Here is a 16,209-nt window from a genome sequence, read left to right on the forward strand (position 1 = left end):
CTACATCTAATCCCTGGGGACCCATGATCTAGATCAGTCATTCTCAATGGGGGGTGATTTTGTCCCCCCAAGGCACCTTTGGCAATGTCTGCAGATATTTTTGTTACAACTAGGGGTTCTATTGGCATCTAGTGGGTATAGACCAAAGATGCCGCTAACAATCATCCTACAGGACACGGGAAAACCCTCCACAATAAAGAATTATCTGGCCCCAAATGTCAATTTTGAGAAATCCCAGTCTAGATAGACTTCCATTATGATTGTGTTTGATTGATACAATATAACAAAACACACTTCAAACACCAATCCCAAAATATCATCAGAATCTAATTACTTACAGCCACTCATTCAATAAACATTTATTGAGTAATCACCATGTGGCCAACTATGGAGGTAGAAGGAAAGAAAATCACTGTCCTGGGAAATTGTCCAGGGGGAAACAATGCACAAACCCCAGGCCCTTGCCAGAAAATTCAACACTGTCTGTTATATACTCTTCTTATTAAGAGCCTAGTTGAGAGAAGTAAGGGGTGAAAAAAAATTTTTTAAGGTATGCAGTCCATTTACGTATCTAGGTTGAAGAAGTCATTGAATTAAGCTAGATGATATTTGGATCATGTTATCTTACGTCCTTGAAGAAATGCCCTAAGTTCCATGTTAAAGTTACATTCTCTTTCACTGAAGAACACTGTTAAGTCATGACAAACCCATTGCTAACTTCCCATAACAATTTTGTACCTACCACTCAGTGCTACCCATGTGAAACTATGTGTAAATTTCTCTTAGAAATTAATATTGGAGGGTTTCTTCTTCTCTGATGACAACTATATAACTACTTCTCTTCAGCCTGACTACTAAATCACTTACAGAGCTACATTGGAGACTCCTCTCTACCAAGTATGTAGGCCCTTAAGCCTGAACATTTGTGTACCTCCCCATCTCTAACCAAGCCGGGCTTAAGAGGTATTTCTACTTTCCCTGTTGTAGATCCTCTGGTTGTCTATAATTTACTGGTTATTTGTACTTTAAATCATTTTATTACATCTGCTCTTGCCATAAGTTGCCTCGATTAATGTATAAAATGTGGGTAGGTATGAATAAAATTAAAAGCAAGGAAGAGTGACAGAAAACAGTTACAACAGTAGCAGGGGGACACATGCACTGGAAGCCTTGGCAGCTTGAACAGGATCCATAATGAAGGCAGTGAGGGTCACAGAACACTTCCTGAAAGAGCTCATGACTGAGCAGAACACTGACAGACAGACTAGATTTCACTTAAAGAAAGAAGATAGGAGGGTAAGGAAATGTTCTAGCTAAGAAATAAAAGCAAGTACCAAAGCACAGAGGTGAGAGAGCGCCTTGTGCATTCAAGGAATGCAAGTGGTTTGCTTTGGCAAGAACAGCGTCTGGGCAAGCAGTGAGATATGACGCGGCAGAGGTACTCTGGATACTGCACTAAGGACTTTGAACTCTGGCCTTAAAAAGCACGATTAGGAATATGAGGCCAGTGAGGAATTTATTGCAGTAATACAGGGAAGAAAAGATGACCTCCACAAACGATGACTTCACCAGTTTCCATAGACTTCAGGCATCTTTAATGAGTACGACAATCCCTAAAACGGATTAGAAAAGAATCCAAATCCTATCCTTAGCCTGTTCCCATCCCCTTACCAACATTAACCTTTTCAACATCACCTGGAAAAATGGAGTCATCCACCAATAGGTATGAGAGGAATAAGCCAACAGTCTTTGGACAAAACCATAAGAATCCTGATTCTGAGATTATCCATTCTCCATTGCATTGGATATCATCTGGACTTACAGGCAACTCTAATAAGAAAAACTAGGAACTCTGATAGCTGTTCATCTCACTTAGGACAGGCAGCAAGAATCTGTTATGATTTTATGTCTCCAATTGTTCCAAACACAGTTTCTAATACAGAAATAAAACTATTCAGCGTCTCGGTCCTTGGCTCATTTTGTTTCACAGAGATCTGCATTTCCGAGTTCTCGGACTCCAACAGCAGTTCTGTTAGGAACAGACACCCAGTGTCATCCTGAGCACTGAGATAGGCTTTCCACGGATGAGCCCCAGCCCTGCTCATTGCGATGGTCTGGATGTTCACTACTTGTAGGGCCATCTGGAGAGTGTCAGGATGGACTGCTCCCCGCCAAGGGAACACCTGCTGATGAGCAACTTTCAGGCTAAACCAAGTTTTCTCAAAATACTCAGCAGTAAGCTGGCAATTGGGGACTAGCACGAGGGCTCCAGAATCAGGGAGTTCTTGTACCCTCTCCTTGTTCTCTTCAGGAATCAGGGGACCTAAAAGAGTCAGAAAGCTTCTGTAAGAGATCTTCTTAATCTATAGGAACTATGTTTTCTATCTAGATTTCCAAAAATACACAATGTGACTTTTATCTTTGGATACATCGTTAAAATCACCAACGAGGAACTTCTTTCTTGCTCACAAAGACTTCAATTCAGGCAACAGTCTGAGATATAGCTAGTACCCTACTTTCTACCAGTCATTACAAAAGATAAAGAGTTTTCATGATAAGATCTAAAGTAAGGACTATTTTTACCTGAGGTGGCAAAGGACGCAGTGTCAGGAAGCTCTGGGCCCCGACGCTCTGCCCCCTGGTATTTAGAGATGGTTGCCCAGCGGGCTTTGCCATAGACTGGCACCAGCGTGTTGAAGTCTGAGGCCCAGCTATTCACAGGTCTTTCTGCCTGATCTTCCAAAAGTCCAAGAGAAGGGTCAGATTTAGGGCTACAGAGGATCCGCTTCACTTCATCAATGCCGGCTAAGAGAAGGCGGTAATAGAAGAGACCTCGGTCTCGTACTGCCATATTCTTTTCTTCCTCTGAGGTAAGATAAGAGACCGAGTTAGTTACAAACAAAAACCAAAACACTCTTTCTACCCTGTGCCAACCACAACGGGGAAAACAAAAGGAAGGAGGGAGGAAGCCCCAGAAAATCATTAACATTGTCTTCTTGGGCACCAGACATGACTCACCCAACAGTGTAAGCTGTGAGGGTATTTACCATCTGACACGGCAAGTGCGACTCCCTCGGAAGAGCCTACCTATGCAGTAATGTAACAGGCGCCCCAGCGCGTCCTGGCACTCGGCGGGCCGGGAGAGGAAAAGGCGCAGCAGCGCAGTGAGCAGCTCCATCGTCACGGCTGGAAACGTCTCTGACTTCACATTCTCCACGAAGTCTTCCAACACATAGGGAGCATTGGGAATTCTCTCCCCATGGACACCAAGGAGCCAAATAAGGGCCTGTTTCCCCTAGGGAATGAAGGGGTAAGAGCAGGTGCTCAACATTCGGCTGTCTGAAACACGGTGGCAGGTTCGACTTCCCACCCCCGCCCAATGGCAGCGGAAAAAGCATAATCCTACATTTACTTCAACTCGCACTGCATCGATCCTCCACCCAACACCACTCTTTACAACAAATACGAACAAAATGCTACCACACGAAAGGAGACTCAAGACTCTCATAGCCCGTGTTGGTTAGGTAATAAGGCTTTTTCAGTTAGGGGGCCTCCGCCCCAGTCTAGGGTTTAATGTATCGGTGGAAGCTACTGAAACACTCCTCTAACCACTTCATGAAAGTGGTAATTGACCTAGAGTGCAAATCAAAGTAGGTAGGCCTGTGGTGAGGCCCAAATATCTGTTAATTCCACAAATGATTCTGATTCTCATTCCAGCTGAAAACTCCATTGTCTAAGCCTCTGACTCAAAACTGTTCAAGAGAACGATGATATTAAAGCATCTGTAATAAAAACCATAGATCAATCTCCAGTTTTTATCTCTTCTATCCTATCTATACCCAAAAGAGAATCTGAGGTGGCAGTCAATTCTAAGGATAGCCACATTCAGACTGGGTAGAAAGAAGAATTAGATTCCATTTCACAGAGCAGGGTCCCAAGCATTCCCCTTCTGCCTGTTAGTAAAGGAGAATTACCATCTACCTCGCTATCTTGAATGTTCTCCTCACAGCCGGGCAGGGCTTGACACACAGCTTCCGTACACTGAGGACACAACCAAACCAGGTCTCGGAAAGTTTGCACCACCACTACAACACAGCTCAGGATACAAGAGCACAGGATTAGAGGCTCCACGCAGGAAGGAATCTTAAGAGAAGTCACATATTCAGACTAGTTTGCTAGATGAAGTTCGGTAAAATGGGTGTTGGAGGGGTGGTCAACGATTATCTGAGAAATGTCTGACACGGGCAATAATTTCTTACGAGTGCTGCTCCTTTTGGATCGCTAGGAGGCTAAATGAGCTAACATGTGCAAAAGCGCTTGGTAAAATGTAAAGCAAATGTGGGGTCATGTTCAATGATATTCTGAAGACGGTGTAAATGGAGCCACCAGTGTTGGAACTAGGGTGAGGCAAACAAGGTGCTGGGGGTGTAAAATTTAAGAAAACATGCAGGGTTAGCACTTGCACGAACCTGAGAGTGAGTGCCTCTTTAAATGTTTGCATCCTGGGTACCTTGCTTCCCTCACCCCAGTCCCAGCCCTGGAAGCCACTGCTGCCATAAAGCAGTAAGAGGGTAAAGCTGGGGAATTAACAAGCACAGCATCCTAGAACCCTTCATTATGTACAGAACAGCCTTGTAGAGTCATGGCAACCTGAAAACCCCCTACCTGTTAGATCTATGGACCCTATGCTTCTCTGATGGCAACAGACGATATAACGCAAAGAAAAGTTTAAACCTCTATGTTACTGAACAACAAGCATTTTTGGGGGGCAACTACTACAGGGCAAGCAATTGACAAAAAAAAGCAAAACAAAAAAATGCTCAAAGGGTAGCCAGCCATTACCTGTGGTAATGTGCTCTTGTCGAAGCCCCAGCAACTCTGTTAGAATCTGCACACACTGATCTGTGTAGGTCCTGGCGATACCACCTACAGAGGAACAGAAAGCACAGAAAAGTGGTAAGTCACATACCAGCACCTCGTTCTAAAATAATTTCCCACCAGCCAAACATAAGAGGACCAAAGATACTTTATTTATTTATTTATTTATTTATTTATTTATTTATTTATTTATTTTTTCAACGTTTTTTATTTATTTTTGGGACAGAGAGAGACAGAGCATGAACGGGGGAGGGGCAGAGAGAGAGGGAGACACAGAATTGGAAACAGGCTCCAGGCTCCGAGCCATTAGCCCAGAGCCTGACGCGGGGCTCGAACTCACGGACCGCGAGATCGTGACCTGGCTGAAGTCGGACGCTTAACCGACTGTACCACCCAGGCGCCCCCAAAGATACTTTAAAAAAAAAAAAAAAAAAAAATCACACCTTGCTTGATCTTCCCAAGTTTGGTAAAAATGATTTTTCCATCGAACAACGTTGAAAACTTTCAGTAACAGAGGTATTCACGTGGCAGCCAGACACGAGGCCATGGCTTGGTACAGCACAGCTGCACAGGAGTGTCCCTGCTGGGAACCCTCGACAGTAGTCTCCTGACTGCAGGAGTTCTACGATCTCCTCTTTGTTCCCTCCTCTTGCCCCTAAAAATAACCAATCTTTATTCTCATAGGGACGGTTCCTTCTCCTCTTCCGCTTGAAGCCCTCCAACAAAACGTAGTTCCCCAGCTGCTTTCATTCTGTGAGTCATTCTGGCTTTTTGAATTCCACACAGAGTAGTATGAAAAAGCCTGTGATATTTAGGATTCATTCTGCGCCGCTCTGCACTGAGCACGATACACAGCCCATAGTAGAAGCTCAATAGACAAATGGTCAATTGACACAGGACGTTGAGTCTGGAGAGCTGGGTTCCAGCCGCACTTCAGGAACTACGTGACCTTCTGGCAATAACCTTCTTGTGCCTGAGTTTCTTCATTTCTAAAATGAAGCGATAACCCTTGTCCACTTTTCCTGACTGCCTCCCAAGACCGTGCTAAGATGATATATGGGAAAGCATTCTGGACAGCAATGTAAATTTTAAGTACTATAGTCTGAGTTACCTGTAGCCTCTATCCTGGCAGATACGGCAACACCAGTGTTGACGAAAACACCCCCCCCCCCCCCACTCCTTCTGTGGTCACTGACTCCCAGTTCTTTGGTGCATGGTACTTTGCCTCTGCCGCAAGATTCGTTCCTGTTTATTCCCTATGGTTCCACAGCTTTCTGGCTGGCCCGAGCGCTCAAAAAGGAAAAGCGGCAGACACCTACCTATGGCAAAGATGGCAGCCTGGGCAAAGTCGGCTGACACATCGGTACAGTAGCCCCGGAGCTCCTCTAGCACCTGCTGCACGTTCTCATCGTTCACCAGCTCACACAGCACCTCCACCTTCTGCAGCTTGATGTAGTGCGGCTCCGAGTAAGAGCAAAAAAACTTTTTGTAGTGGCTGCTAAAGTGACCCGGCAGACTATGCAAGATCTGACGCACGTGACAGAGGGCAGCAAAGCAGAGCTCGCGGCTCTCTGAAGAACAGGCGGCCAGCAAAGGTCCCTTGACTTGCACAAGCACGTCGGTTTGTACGTGGGGGAATTTTTTTGCCAAGATCAGAAAGAGTTTCGTGGCTCCCATCACCACACCTGGGCTACTGCTCTTGAGAAAGCTATCCAACAGATTGAGAATGTCAAACAGCTCCTCCTCACTGCGGGGTTCGTAGCGTAGCAGAAAGTTCAATACTTCAGCCTGGCCCCATTGGTCCAGTTTTGGCATTCTGTCCAAAAAAGGAAAGCACTATTTTAGCAACCAAATGAGGACCATCTCCGTGCAACTGTCACCTGTTCATCAAAACAAGGAGAGAATTCTTGAAAACAGATTGTGCCATAACAGAATTATTCTTTTTAGGTACTATTTAAAGTGGACACAAAACAGGCTTTAAATTCCAAGAGGAGTTCACAGTACACATTCTCACTCATCTAAGGCCAAAGACTGTGATTGCTATACCTAGATCCAGATTCTTTAAGACAACACAAATGGCTTAGTTTGGGGGACATAATGATCGTAGAGGAGGACAGAACCTATTTCCACAGGATATTTCTGCCATCTCTCTATATGACCAAAAGAAACTAAGACAAATAAAAGAATATTCTCTCAATAAAATATGAGGAAACTAATAGCTACTGTTAATTTTACTACTCTATAGAAGTTGTTCAAGACGTCGCCTTAATCCAATGTATCAAGACCCCACTAGGATGCAGATCTCATCCTAACAAAAAGAGGACTGAGGCATCCAAACCGATTTAAGAGATGGTGGGCGATGGGCTTGTTGATGACAACACCTCCTTCCTGTCTCAGAATTTCCTCTAGAGACCTCAGGCAGTTCACAACCACAATTGGATCCTGGTCACGCAGCAAACTGTATAATTCATTTACCAGAGCACCGTCTATAAAAGAGCATAAAGATCTCAGATAAAGAACAGTTTCAGAGTCACAGGAATAGAACCAGGACAATAGCTCCAGGCAGATAAAGCTGAACTTCTCTGCTACAAAAATAACAAAGGCAATAATAAAATGCAAAGCACAAAAAAAAGCCATCCCCAGACTGTTCTAAGTAGCTAATGCAAAGGATCTCACCTGGGCTCCAAAGAAAAGACTTCTCCAATCTCAGAAAATACCAAGCCAGCCTTTCTACTTAGAGACACATACAGGAGTGCCTGCGTGGCTCAGTCAGTTAGGCATCTGACTGACTCTTGATCTCGGCTTAGGCCGTGATCCCATGGTTTCTGGGATTGAGCCCTGAGTTGGTGCAGAGCCTGCTTAGGATTCCTTCTCCCTCGCTCTCTGCCCCTCCCCCACTCATTCTCACTCTCTCACAATAAATAAATAAACCTTAAAGAAAAAAAGAGAAACAAGTACACAGCCACATTACGATTTCCTACCAAAGCCACGTGACCTTTTCCAAAGTCAAACATATAATGGAGACACAAAAAAATATGAATCATGATGGATTACACTGAAACTTACCCACTTCCGAGTCTCCGTGAAGATTATGCATCTTGGCACAACCAAGGACTGCCACCCTCCTGACATATGAAGCCTTATCTCGCAGACCATTGAGAATAGGCTGTTGGATGTATTCCTGCACACCAGGCATCCTAAGCAACACATCCTGGAGTCAGCCAGATCCTAAAACACTAGTTTTGACATAATTCAGGCCCTATGCCCTTAACACAGAAGGTTTGGTAAATGTTTGAATGTACATCTATCATGTCATAAAAAATTAGAGAAAGCCACTGGCCAAACTTAAAAAGTCATACTTGACTTTTCATTTGGAATAACACTGCATGGGCAACAAAACTATATGTCTACATAACTGTTTAGAGATCTTTAACCAAAAGCACGAACTATCTCAGCAAGAGTGAGGATGGAAAACTCCCTTTAAGGAAACCATAGGACATAGTTTTTCAAGCCTAAGCAATGGCTGAAAACCTGAGTTCAGGTTACAACTGCATGTTCCCCATGATTAAGAAGCTCAGATAAATTATCATCGTTAAAAACCTGCCCCATGATCTCCCGAATACATCAACCACTGATAAACAGTCCTGGAAGAGGGTACTCACCTGAGACTACACATGCTCCGTAATGCCAGCCCCCGCACCATTGGATTGGGATCCGAACAGTCTTTGCACAGCGTATTAATGGCCAAGAGAGCCAGATCTGGTTTCAGGGGGGCATATGTACACATGTACAGATAAACCAACTTCTTCTGAACAATATCTACGGTGGCACTGGCCTTCACCATTTCCATGAAAACACCAGACATGTCCAAGCCCTGAGTCATGTGCCTAAAACCAACACACATAGCAGGAAGAAGTAAAATACATAATCCCCAGCCTATAACAAAAGGTGTTTTACCTATACACATCCCGGTTATCCAACTAGATTATGAGGAAAGCAACCAGGTCTACGTTGTCTATCACATTGCACAATACTTCACACGATAGGCCTACAATACATTTTCTTCTATTCATTCAAGAAATAGTTATTGAATCCCTGGAACATTCCAGTGAAATTCAGCTTCTACATTCCAGGGATATGCTCTGGGGTCATAATTTTGAAAAAAGCATGGTCTCAGATCTCTAGCAACTCAAACCGTATTAAGGAGCAAGACAAAAACACCACTAATTACAATATGGTCGGTAAGTATTAACACAGAAGTAACAGACAAAGTGCAGTGGGGGATCAGAGGTCTAATACTGCCAAGAAACCATAAAATGTTTCCACAGAAGTAACACTTTAGTTGAACGAGCTGGAATTTGTCAGGCAGGTGTAGTAGACAGGTAATGATAGATGCTATAAGGCACATAGGCATCAGCAAGAATGCTACATTCTTTTGAGAGTCTGCGAGTAGTTGCGTTAGGGTGTTCTTTGGGTACTGTAAGAAATGTGGACTTTATTCTGTAGATCAGTTTCTCAAACTATGGTTTCCTACAGGAGTCAGATGGGGTGTCTGTTTAAAACGCATATTCCTGGGTTCCATCCCACCCTACTGAAAGCAGCATTACTGGACTGGATGAAAACTTTGATTTTTCTTTTTCTTTCTTTCTTTCTTTTTTTTTTTTAAAGCACTGCAAGGGACTGTTGTGCATACTAAGTTTGTGAACCACAATTGCAGGCCAAGAGTTATATACATTCAAATTCATGTTAGAAAAATTCTACTTGAAATGAGGCAAGGTAACCTATTAGCAAGCTACTGCAATTGCTTTGGTAATAAAACCAGAAGAACAGGACCAATAAAAAATAAATACACAAAAATTCGTTAAAAAGAGGATGGATGGGGAGCTTGGGGGGCTCAGTCGATTCAGCTTCGACTTCATCTCAGGTCATGATCTCACGGTTTGAGTTCCAGCTCCAGCTCCGCGTGGGGCTCTGCTGAGGGCTCAGAGCCAGGAGCCTGCTTCGGATTCTGTGTTTCCCCCTCTCTCTACCCCTCCCCCGCTCACGTTCTGTTTCTCCCTCTCCCAAAAATAAACACTAAAATTTTTTTTTAAAAAATAGAATAAAAGAGGATGGATATTTAGAACTGTGTATCCATACCATCTGACTTGAGAAGTGAAAATCGGGCCTCATCAAGACTGAGTCCCTCCCTTGGTCAGCTGGATGGTGACATTCATCAACCCAAACATAAGTGGAAGAGCAGGTTTGGGGAGAGGGGAAGGATGTAAGGTGCTATTTTGCAGGTCTTTGAAGAAATGTCCAAGTGGGAATGCCAAGCAGCAGGATATGTGGGTCTGAAGATACAAAGGGGTTTCTGTACTAGATTCTATAGATCTGGGGGGGGGGGGGGTGCAGCAGTGTAAGTTCAAAACATGGGCGTAACCACCCCGCAGAGTAAACGAAGTCAAGGAAGTCCCACAAAGGGAGGCTGCGATGGCCATGCAGAGAAGCAGGAAGCCCAAATCCTAGCCTGCCCTGAGTTCATTCACTCTTTGGGAGCGGCCGGGGGTGGAGGGCCGGGATGGGGGCTGCCACGGGGAGTTCGGGCGGTAGGGGATACCTAATCACTCGCTGGATGACATTCCGGTAGCGCAGCCTATCCGCCTGAATGTGAGGGTTACACAGAGCTTTCTTCAGCTCCTTCACCACGTCCTCGGAGCCAAGGTACGGCATCGTCCACAGTCGCGGGGCAGTCCCCGCACACCCCTAGGTAACTCGCCGGCTCCTCCCAGCCCTGACGTGGGAACCTGGGTAAAGCAAAGGTCAGTCAGCGGCGACGCGAAAGGCGTGATCTCGCCCCAGCCTCGGCTTCCCCGGGGCCGGGGCCGGAGTCCAGGCCCCAGCACACTCTCACCAAGCCTCTCCGCGCCCCGGCGAGCCCCGAACAAGGCTCTGTGGTTCCTGCCCGGGACCTGCAGGCCGGATCGCGGCGCCCCGACACCTCTCCCGCTACCTCGAAGCCCTCCGCCCCATTTCCAGCCGGGCCGCCGACAGTCTGCAGACCCCTCCCTCTCCAGTTCCAGCCCTTCTTGCGCCTCCGCGCGGTTGCCGCCAAGGATAGGCCCAGTCAAGCTTTCTGCGGAAGTCCCGCCTCCTTGAGGCCGACCGCGCACAGCAGCTGCCACTCACCTTCTCGCGGCCAGCGCCTAGCGTCTCCCGGACGCCGACCTTAGGGCGCCCTTCCCCCACCTCTCACCTCCAGGCGCAGCCGCGCGGCTCCCTCTGGTGGAGGCGCTGCGGGCCGTCGGAAATCGGCTGCTTCGGCCTGTCTCCGCCCAGCAGCGCGCGCTTTGAGCGCCCGGCCTTGGCCCCGGCTCCCGCGCGCGGGTAGGAGTGGCGCTCGGCCGAGAGTCTTTGGCGGTTTGCGATTCCACCCAGGACTCGCAAGAGCACGGCCACTTCCTTTTTCTCCCCACGCTAGGGACTTATTCCTCTACTGGGCTGGCTTCCCGTTAGGGGTTCTGTCCGCGTTCTTGCCCCAGCGTGACTTTCTTCAGGGCGTGGTTGCAGGAGCCTCACGCGGCAGTTCTGTGCCCATGAAGATCTCGCTGGTGACCCTCCAGCCCCGCCACCATGAACGGGACCCTGATCCCCCATACGCCCATCGCGGTGGACTTTTGGAGCCTGCGCCGGGCTGGTTCCGCACGGCTCTTCTTTTTGTCCCACATGCACTCGGACCACACCGTGGGTTTGTCTAGCACCTGGGCCCGGCCCCTCTACTGCTCCCCAATCACTGCTTACCTCGTGCATCGTCACCTACAGGTACGGGGGTGGGGGGGTGCTGGAGTCCTCTGAGAGGTGGGCCGAGCATCTGGGTGGGGATTTCCTATCTGTCACAGCCTCAGACTCGTAGGTTAGGGACCAGGAGGACCGATTTTTACCAGTGCGGGAGTTGTTTGAACCCAGAAATATGTTCTTAGCCCAGAATGGGAGTGTGGTTTCTTGACTGGCTGACCTGCGATGTTTCAGCTATAAGTTGGGGAGATCTTTTGGTCCAGCTAAGGAAACTGTACCTGTATTTTCATATCAGCTAGGCCAGTGTTTCCTAAACTTGTCTCAGAAGAATCCACCTAATATGCTGGGTGACTATACACATTCTGCAGTACCCCCTCCCCCATTATCTCCGCCCCCCCCCCCCCCCCCCCCCCCGTCTGATCCAGTAGATATAGCTGGTGCAGGTCCTGGAAATCTGGTTAGAATTTTAAGAGGTGCCCCCAAGAGATTATTATGATCAGATAGTTTGAGAGACGCTGCCTAGAGTGTTTTCTGGACTCTTTCATTTAAACTGTAGAAAGGGCGGGAGGGAAGAGTGGGGGATTTGGGAGAATCTCTATTACAGCTTCTGCTACAGGGTGGTTTAGGATGTGGTCAGCTTTCCCTCACTTGGGTAAAGGGGTGATTCCTAACCCAAGACAGTATCGAGGAGAGTTTGTGTTCAGTAGAATGACCAACTTTCCCCCCAGGTATCCAAGAAGTGGATCCGAGCCCTGGAGGTTGGTGAGAGCCATGTCCTGCCTCTAGATGAAATTGGGCGAGAGACCATGACTGTAACCCTCCTGGATGCCAATCACTGCCCTGGCTCTGTCATGTTTCTCTTTGAAGGATACTTTGGAACCATCCTCTACACAGGTGGGCCTCCCAAGGGGTCTCTCCCACCTTCCCAGACTAGATACTACTTTTCTTGAGCAGCCTTAACTCAGAAGTCTGGAGGCCTCCTAGCTTCATCCCATGTGAGCACAGTGACCTTTCTCAACTGATTTCCCACGCTTTATGGGTCCAGACCTTGTAAAGAATAATAAAAACAGAAGCAGAATGGAGACATTTCTAAAAAGAAGCTATACTGTGTTAGTGCCAGACTCCCTGACAGTTTTTCCACAGGCTGGTAAGCAAATGTCCATCAGCTGTTGAAAGTGAGAGAGGCTGGGGGCACTTGGGTGGCTCAGTTGGTTAAGTGTCCGACTCTTGGTTTTGGCTCAGGTCATGATCTCACGGTCCGTGGGTTTGAACCCTGTGTTGGGCTTGGTGTTGACAGTGTGGAGCCTGCTTGGGCTTCTCTGTCTTCCTCTCTTTTTGTCCCTCCTCTGCTGCTCTCTCTCCCTCTCTTTCTTTCAAAATAAATAAATAAACATTTTTTTAAGTGGGAGGGGCTCGTCTTCTATACTTTTGTCTCTGACTCTCTGCCCCCCATATATTCTTCCAGGTGACTTTCGGTATACACCATCCATGCTAAAGGAACCAGCCCTGAAACTAGGGAAACAGATCCATACCTTATACCTAGATAACACCAATTGCAACCCAGCCCGGGTTCTTCCCTCCCGACAAGAAGCTGCCCGCCAGATTATCGAGCTCATTCGAAAGCATCCACAGCATAACATAAAGATTGGTGAGTGGTTTCCTTTCCTTTTTCTCTCACCGAAAGCTAGCAAATCTTGGGTTTTGGGAGGGTTTCACGTGTCTTTTAGGTCTTCGTAGATGTCCCCTTCTCCGTGAAACCTACCCTGACCACCTTATTTAAATTGCAACCTTCCAACCATCTCTACTCTCATACTCTCACATGCCCAACTCCTGATCTTCTGTAACCAACTGTTTTATTTTTTCATAGCACTCATCACCTTACTCTTATCCATGCTTCGATCCAAGCTATTACTTATTGTTTGTTCTCTACTTCTCTTGACACACACACACACACACACACACACTCACACTCCTTGAGAGCATGGATGGAGGTAGGAAGAAGTCTTGTTTGTGGAACAGAGAGGCAGCAGCCGGTATGGTGGACACGTAGTGGGTGAGGAGGCTGGAAAGGCAGGAGGGGCTGAAGTGCTTGCTTGTAAGCTTCAACTTGATCCTAAATGTAATCCCAAATGTAACTTCATCCAAATGGTTACATTTGGACAAAAAGCTGTTGAAGGTTTTTAAATAGGAGGGGGCCAATATTGCACTCATCACCTTATAATGTATTCCACAATTTACATGCTATCGTATTTGCTTTTTGTCTCCCCCTGCTAGAATTCCACAATGGCAGGGCTCTTTGCTTTCCTTATGGATATATCTCAGATGCTTAGATTAATGCCTGAGGAGGCAATCAGTAAACCTTTGTTATCTGAGCAAGTGAAATTTATCAGAACGTAGATATTCAAGTGAATGCCGAGCTTCAAATCAGACACATCAAGAAACCAACTGTGTGTTTGTTCTAGCGATTCCACAACAGCGTAAAACATTTTGGGGCCTTCTAACCAGTACTTATGCTTTCAGCATTTCCTCATGCAGGCGATCCAGTAACACTGCTGTCACATTTTTTTTCCCTAAAGCCCTCCTCAGATCATAATATTCCTGTGATTAAAATTAGCCATTTTCCTGGTGCAAACTCTTTAATAGCTCTCTTTCACTTACAGAATTAAGTTCAAGCTCCTTAGCAATATATACAGGCTCTCTATCATACAAGCCTTGCTTACCTCTCCTGTGTCATTTCCTGCCAGTTCCTTGTCTGCACTTTAGTGACACCGAACCACCCCCTTCCCCTGCCAGGTGAACTTACACCTGTCGTTTAGGACCGCCCGGTGGCCATTTTCAGGAAACCTTCCCTGTAATCAACTGGTAGATACTTTCCTATGCTCTCATAATAGTGTGTGTATGCTTTTAACATTGCTCTTGACCACTGTGTCTGGGTCCCCATGTAGATTACACTCCTTGAGGACTGAGGCTTGTGCTTGTTTTCATAGTGCCTAACACCAGGTAGATGCTGTCCTTTGTTGACCTGAATGAGTGAGTGGATCCTGTGTGAAGCCCTCCCCCATCCTCTATGTATCTCCGCTCAAATGCCACCTCCTCCCTGATACACTCCCTGATTGCCCTGTTAGTTTTGTGTGTTTTTGTTAAACATTTGGTTGATTTATTAGGATTCTCCAGTATCTTCTTTCTCTTTCATCCCTTGCTTTTCCCATTCCCTTTGACATCGTTCAGGACTCTATAGCCTGGGAAAAGAGTCGCTGCTGGAGCAGCTGGCCCTGGAGTTTCAGACCTGGGTGGTATTGAGTCCTCGGCGCCTGGAGTTGGTGCAGCTTCTGGGCCTGGCAGACGTGTTCACGGTGGAGGAGAAGGCCGGCCGCATCCATGCCGTGGACCACATGGAGGTCTGCCGTTCTGCCATGCTACATTGGAACCAGACCCACCCTACCATTGCCATCCTTCCCACAAGCCGGAAAACCCACAGCTCCCACCCCGACATCCACATCATCCCTTACTCGGACCACTCCTCCTACTCGGAGCTCCGGGCCTTTGTGGCAGCACTGAAGCCTTGCCAGGTGGTGCCCATCGTCGGTCGGCAGCCCTGCAGGGACTACTTTCAGGACAGCCTGAGCCCCAGGCTCTCTGTGCCCCTGGTCCCGCACTCTGTGCAGCAGTATATGAATTCCTCCTCAAGAAAACCAAGCTTGCTCTGGCTGTTGTTAGAAAGGAGACTAAAGAGGCCGAGAACCCAGGGTGTCGTGTTTGACTCCTTTCCAGAAACTGCTGATCAATCTCAAGGTGACATGGACTCGCAGGAGGCCAAGAATGACAACCTTTCTGGGCACCTCGAGAAGCAGGCTTCCCACCGTCCTTTGCAGATCAAAAAACCGTTGCTTCCGGACCTCTGCAGCAAAGAGCGGGATGGGGCCGTCCCTTTCTCAGAGTCCCAGAAGATGGTGACTGTACTGACTGCCCCCTTGAATGTGTCAGTGCACTTACGGTCTACAGATGAGGAATTTATGGCTCTAGAAACTGGGGAGGAAATTGGTGTGTGGCCCCACTCCGTCCCCAGGGGAAACCATGATGGCGCAGTAGCCACAGGGAACCAGAGCACTTGGATGGGCCAGGATTGTCCCCTGACTCACAGCAGCGAGGCAACCCCTCTCCTGGCTCCTGAGTTCAGGGGCCTGGCACTGAAATACCTTCTGACTCCAGTGAACTTTTTCCAGGCCCAGTTCTCTTCCAGGGGCTTTGACCAGCAAGTGGAAAAATACCATAAACACTTGCTGAGGTACAGGGAGGAGAATGACACCTTCGTTTGATCCAACACCGCGGTTGTAAAGATAGTGACCCATGGCTGCTGGAGAGACTTTGTTTTGGGCCTTACTTTTCTAAAAAAATTTTTTTTTACATTTATTCATTTTTGAGAGACAGATGGAGCACGAGTGGGGGAGGGACAGAGAGAGCCGGGGAGACAGAATCCGAAACAGGCTCCAGGCTCCGAGCTGTCAGCAACAGAGCCCGACACGGGGCTCGAACTCACAGATCGCGAGATCGTGACGT

At 47.2% G+C, this 16,209-nt stretch overlaps 2 protein-coding genes across 6 annotated transcripts; one reads left to right on the top strand and one right to left on the bottom strand.

The window, feature by feature from the left end:
- Positions 1–344: 344 nt before the first annotated feature.
- AP4B1 (adaptor related protein complex 4 subunit beta 1) lies at positions 345–11,075 on the bottom strand. 5 transcript variants are annotated; one of them, XM_042953495.1, is made up of 11 exons: positions 11,047–11,075; positions 10,478–10,664; positions 8,541–8,765; positions 7,945–8,075; positions 7,217–7,364; positions 6,198–6,694; positions 4,843–4,926; positions 3,982–4,085; positions 3,088–3,295; positions 2,584–2,865; positions 345–2,323 (listed from the first exon to the last, which is right to left on the bottom strand). In XM_042953495.1, exons 2-11 carry the CDS (start codon positions 10,588–10,590, stop codon positions 1,896–1,898), a joined length of 2,220 nt encoding a protein of 739 aa, XP_042809429.1. In that variant the 5' UTR covers positions 10,591–10,664; positions 11,047–11,075; the 3' UTR covers positions 345–1,895. The 5 variants fall into 5 exon arrangements, with proteins under 5 accessions (XP_042809429.1, XP_042809428.1, XP_042809426.1 ...); XM_042953494.1 differs by lacking the exon at positions 11,047–11,075 and adding an exon at positions 10,871–11,019; XM_042953492.1 differs by lacking the exon at positions 11,047–11,075 and adding an exon at positions 10,772–11,019.
- Positions 11,076–11,255: 180 nt separating this feature from the next.
- On the top strand, positions 11,256–16,095 carry DCLRE1B (DNA cross-link repair 1B). The gene is made up of 4 exons (XM_042953497.1): positions 11,256–11,679; positions 12,381–12,546; positions 13,118–13,300; positions 14,881–16,095. The coding sequence occupies exons 1-4, from the start codon at positions 11,491–11,493 to the stop codon at positions 15,966–15,968; spliced, it is 1,626 nt and encodes a 541-aa protein (XP_042809431.1). The 5' UTR covers positions 11,256–11,490; the 3' UTR covers positions 15,969–16,095.
- The last annotated feature ends 114 nt before the right edge of the window (positions 16,096–16,209 follow it).

This window comes from Panthera leo, chromosome C1 (assembly GCF_018350215.1).
Source record: "Panthera leo isolate Ple1 chromosome C1, P.leo_Ple1_pat1.1, whole genome shotgun sequence".
Lineage (NCBI taxonomy): Eukaryota > Metazoa > Chordata > Mammalia > Carnivora > Felidae > Panthera > Panthera leo.

Bases quoted from the DNA above. Each gene is read 5' to 3' on its own strand.
- AP4B1 (XM_042953495.1), bottom strand. From the start codon at position 10,590: ATGCCGTACCTTGGCTCCGAGGACGTGGTGAAGGAGCTGAAGAAAGCT. The intron at 4,927-6,197 runs GTAGGTGTCTGC...GTTCCTCTGTAG, and splicing joins GGCTGCCATCTTTGCCATAG to GTGGTATCGCCAGGACCTAC. The intron at 2,866-3,087 runs GTAGGCTCTTCC...ATCTTACCTCAG, and splicing joins CCTGTTACATTACTGCATAG to AGGAAGAAAAGAATATGGCA.
- DCLRE1B (XM_042953497.1), top strand. From the start codon at position 11,491: ATGAACGGGACCCTGATCCCCCATACGCCCATCGCGGTGGACTTTTGG. The intron at 12,547-13,117 runs GTGGGCCTCCCA...ATATTCTTCCAG, and splicing joins TGGAACCATCCTCTACACAG to GTGACTTTCGGTATACACCA. The intron at 13,301-14,880 runs GTGAGTGGTTTC...GACATCGTTCAG, and splicing joins ACAGCATAACATAAAGATTG to GACTCTATAGCCTGGGAAAA.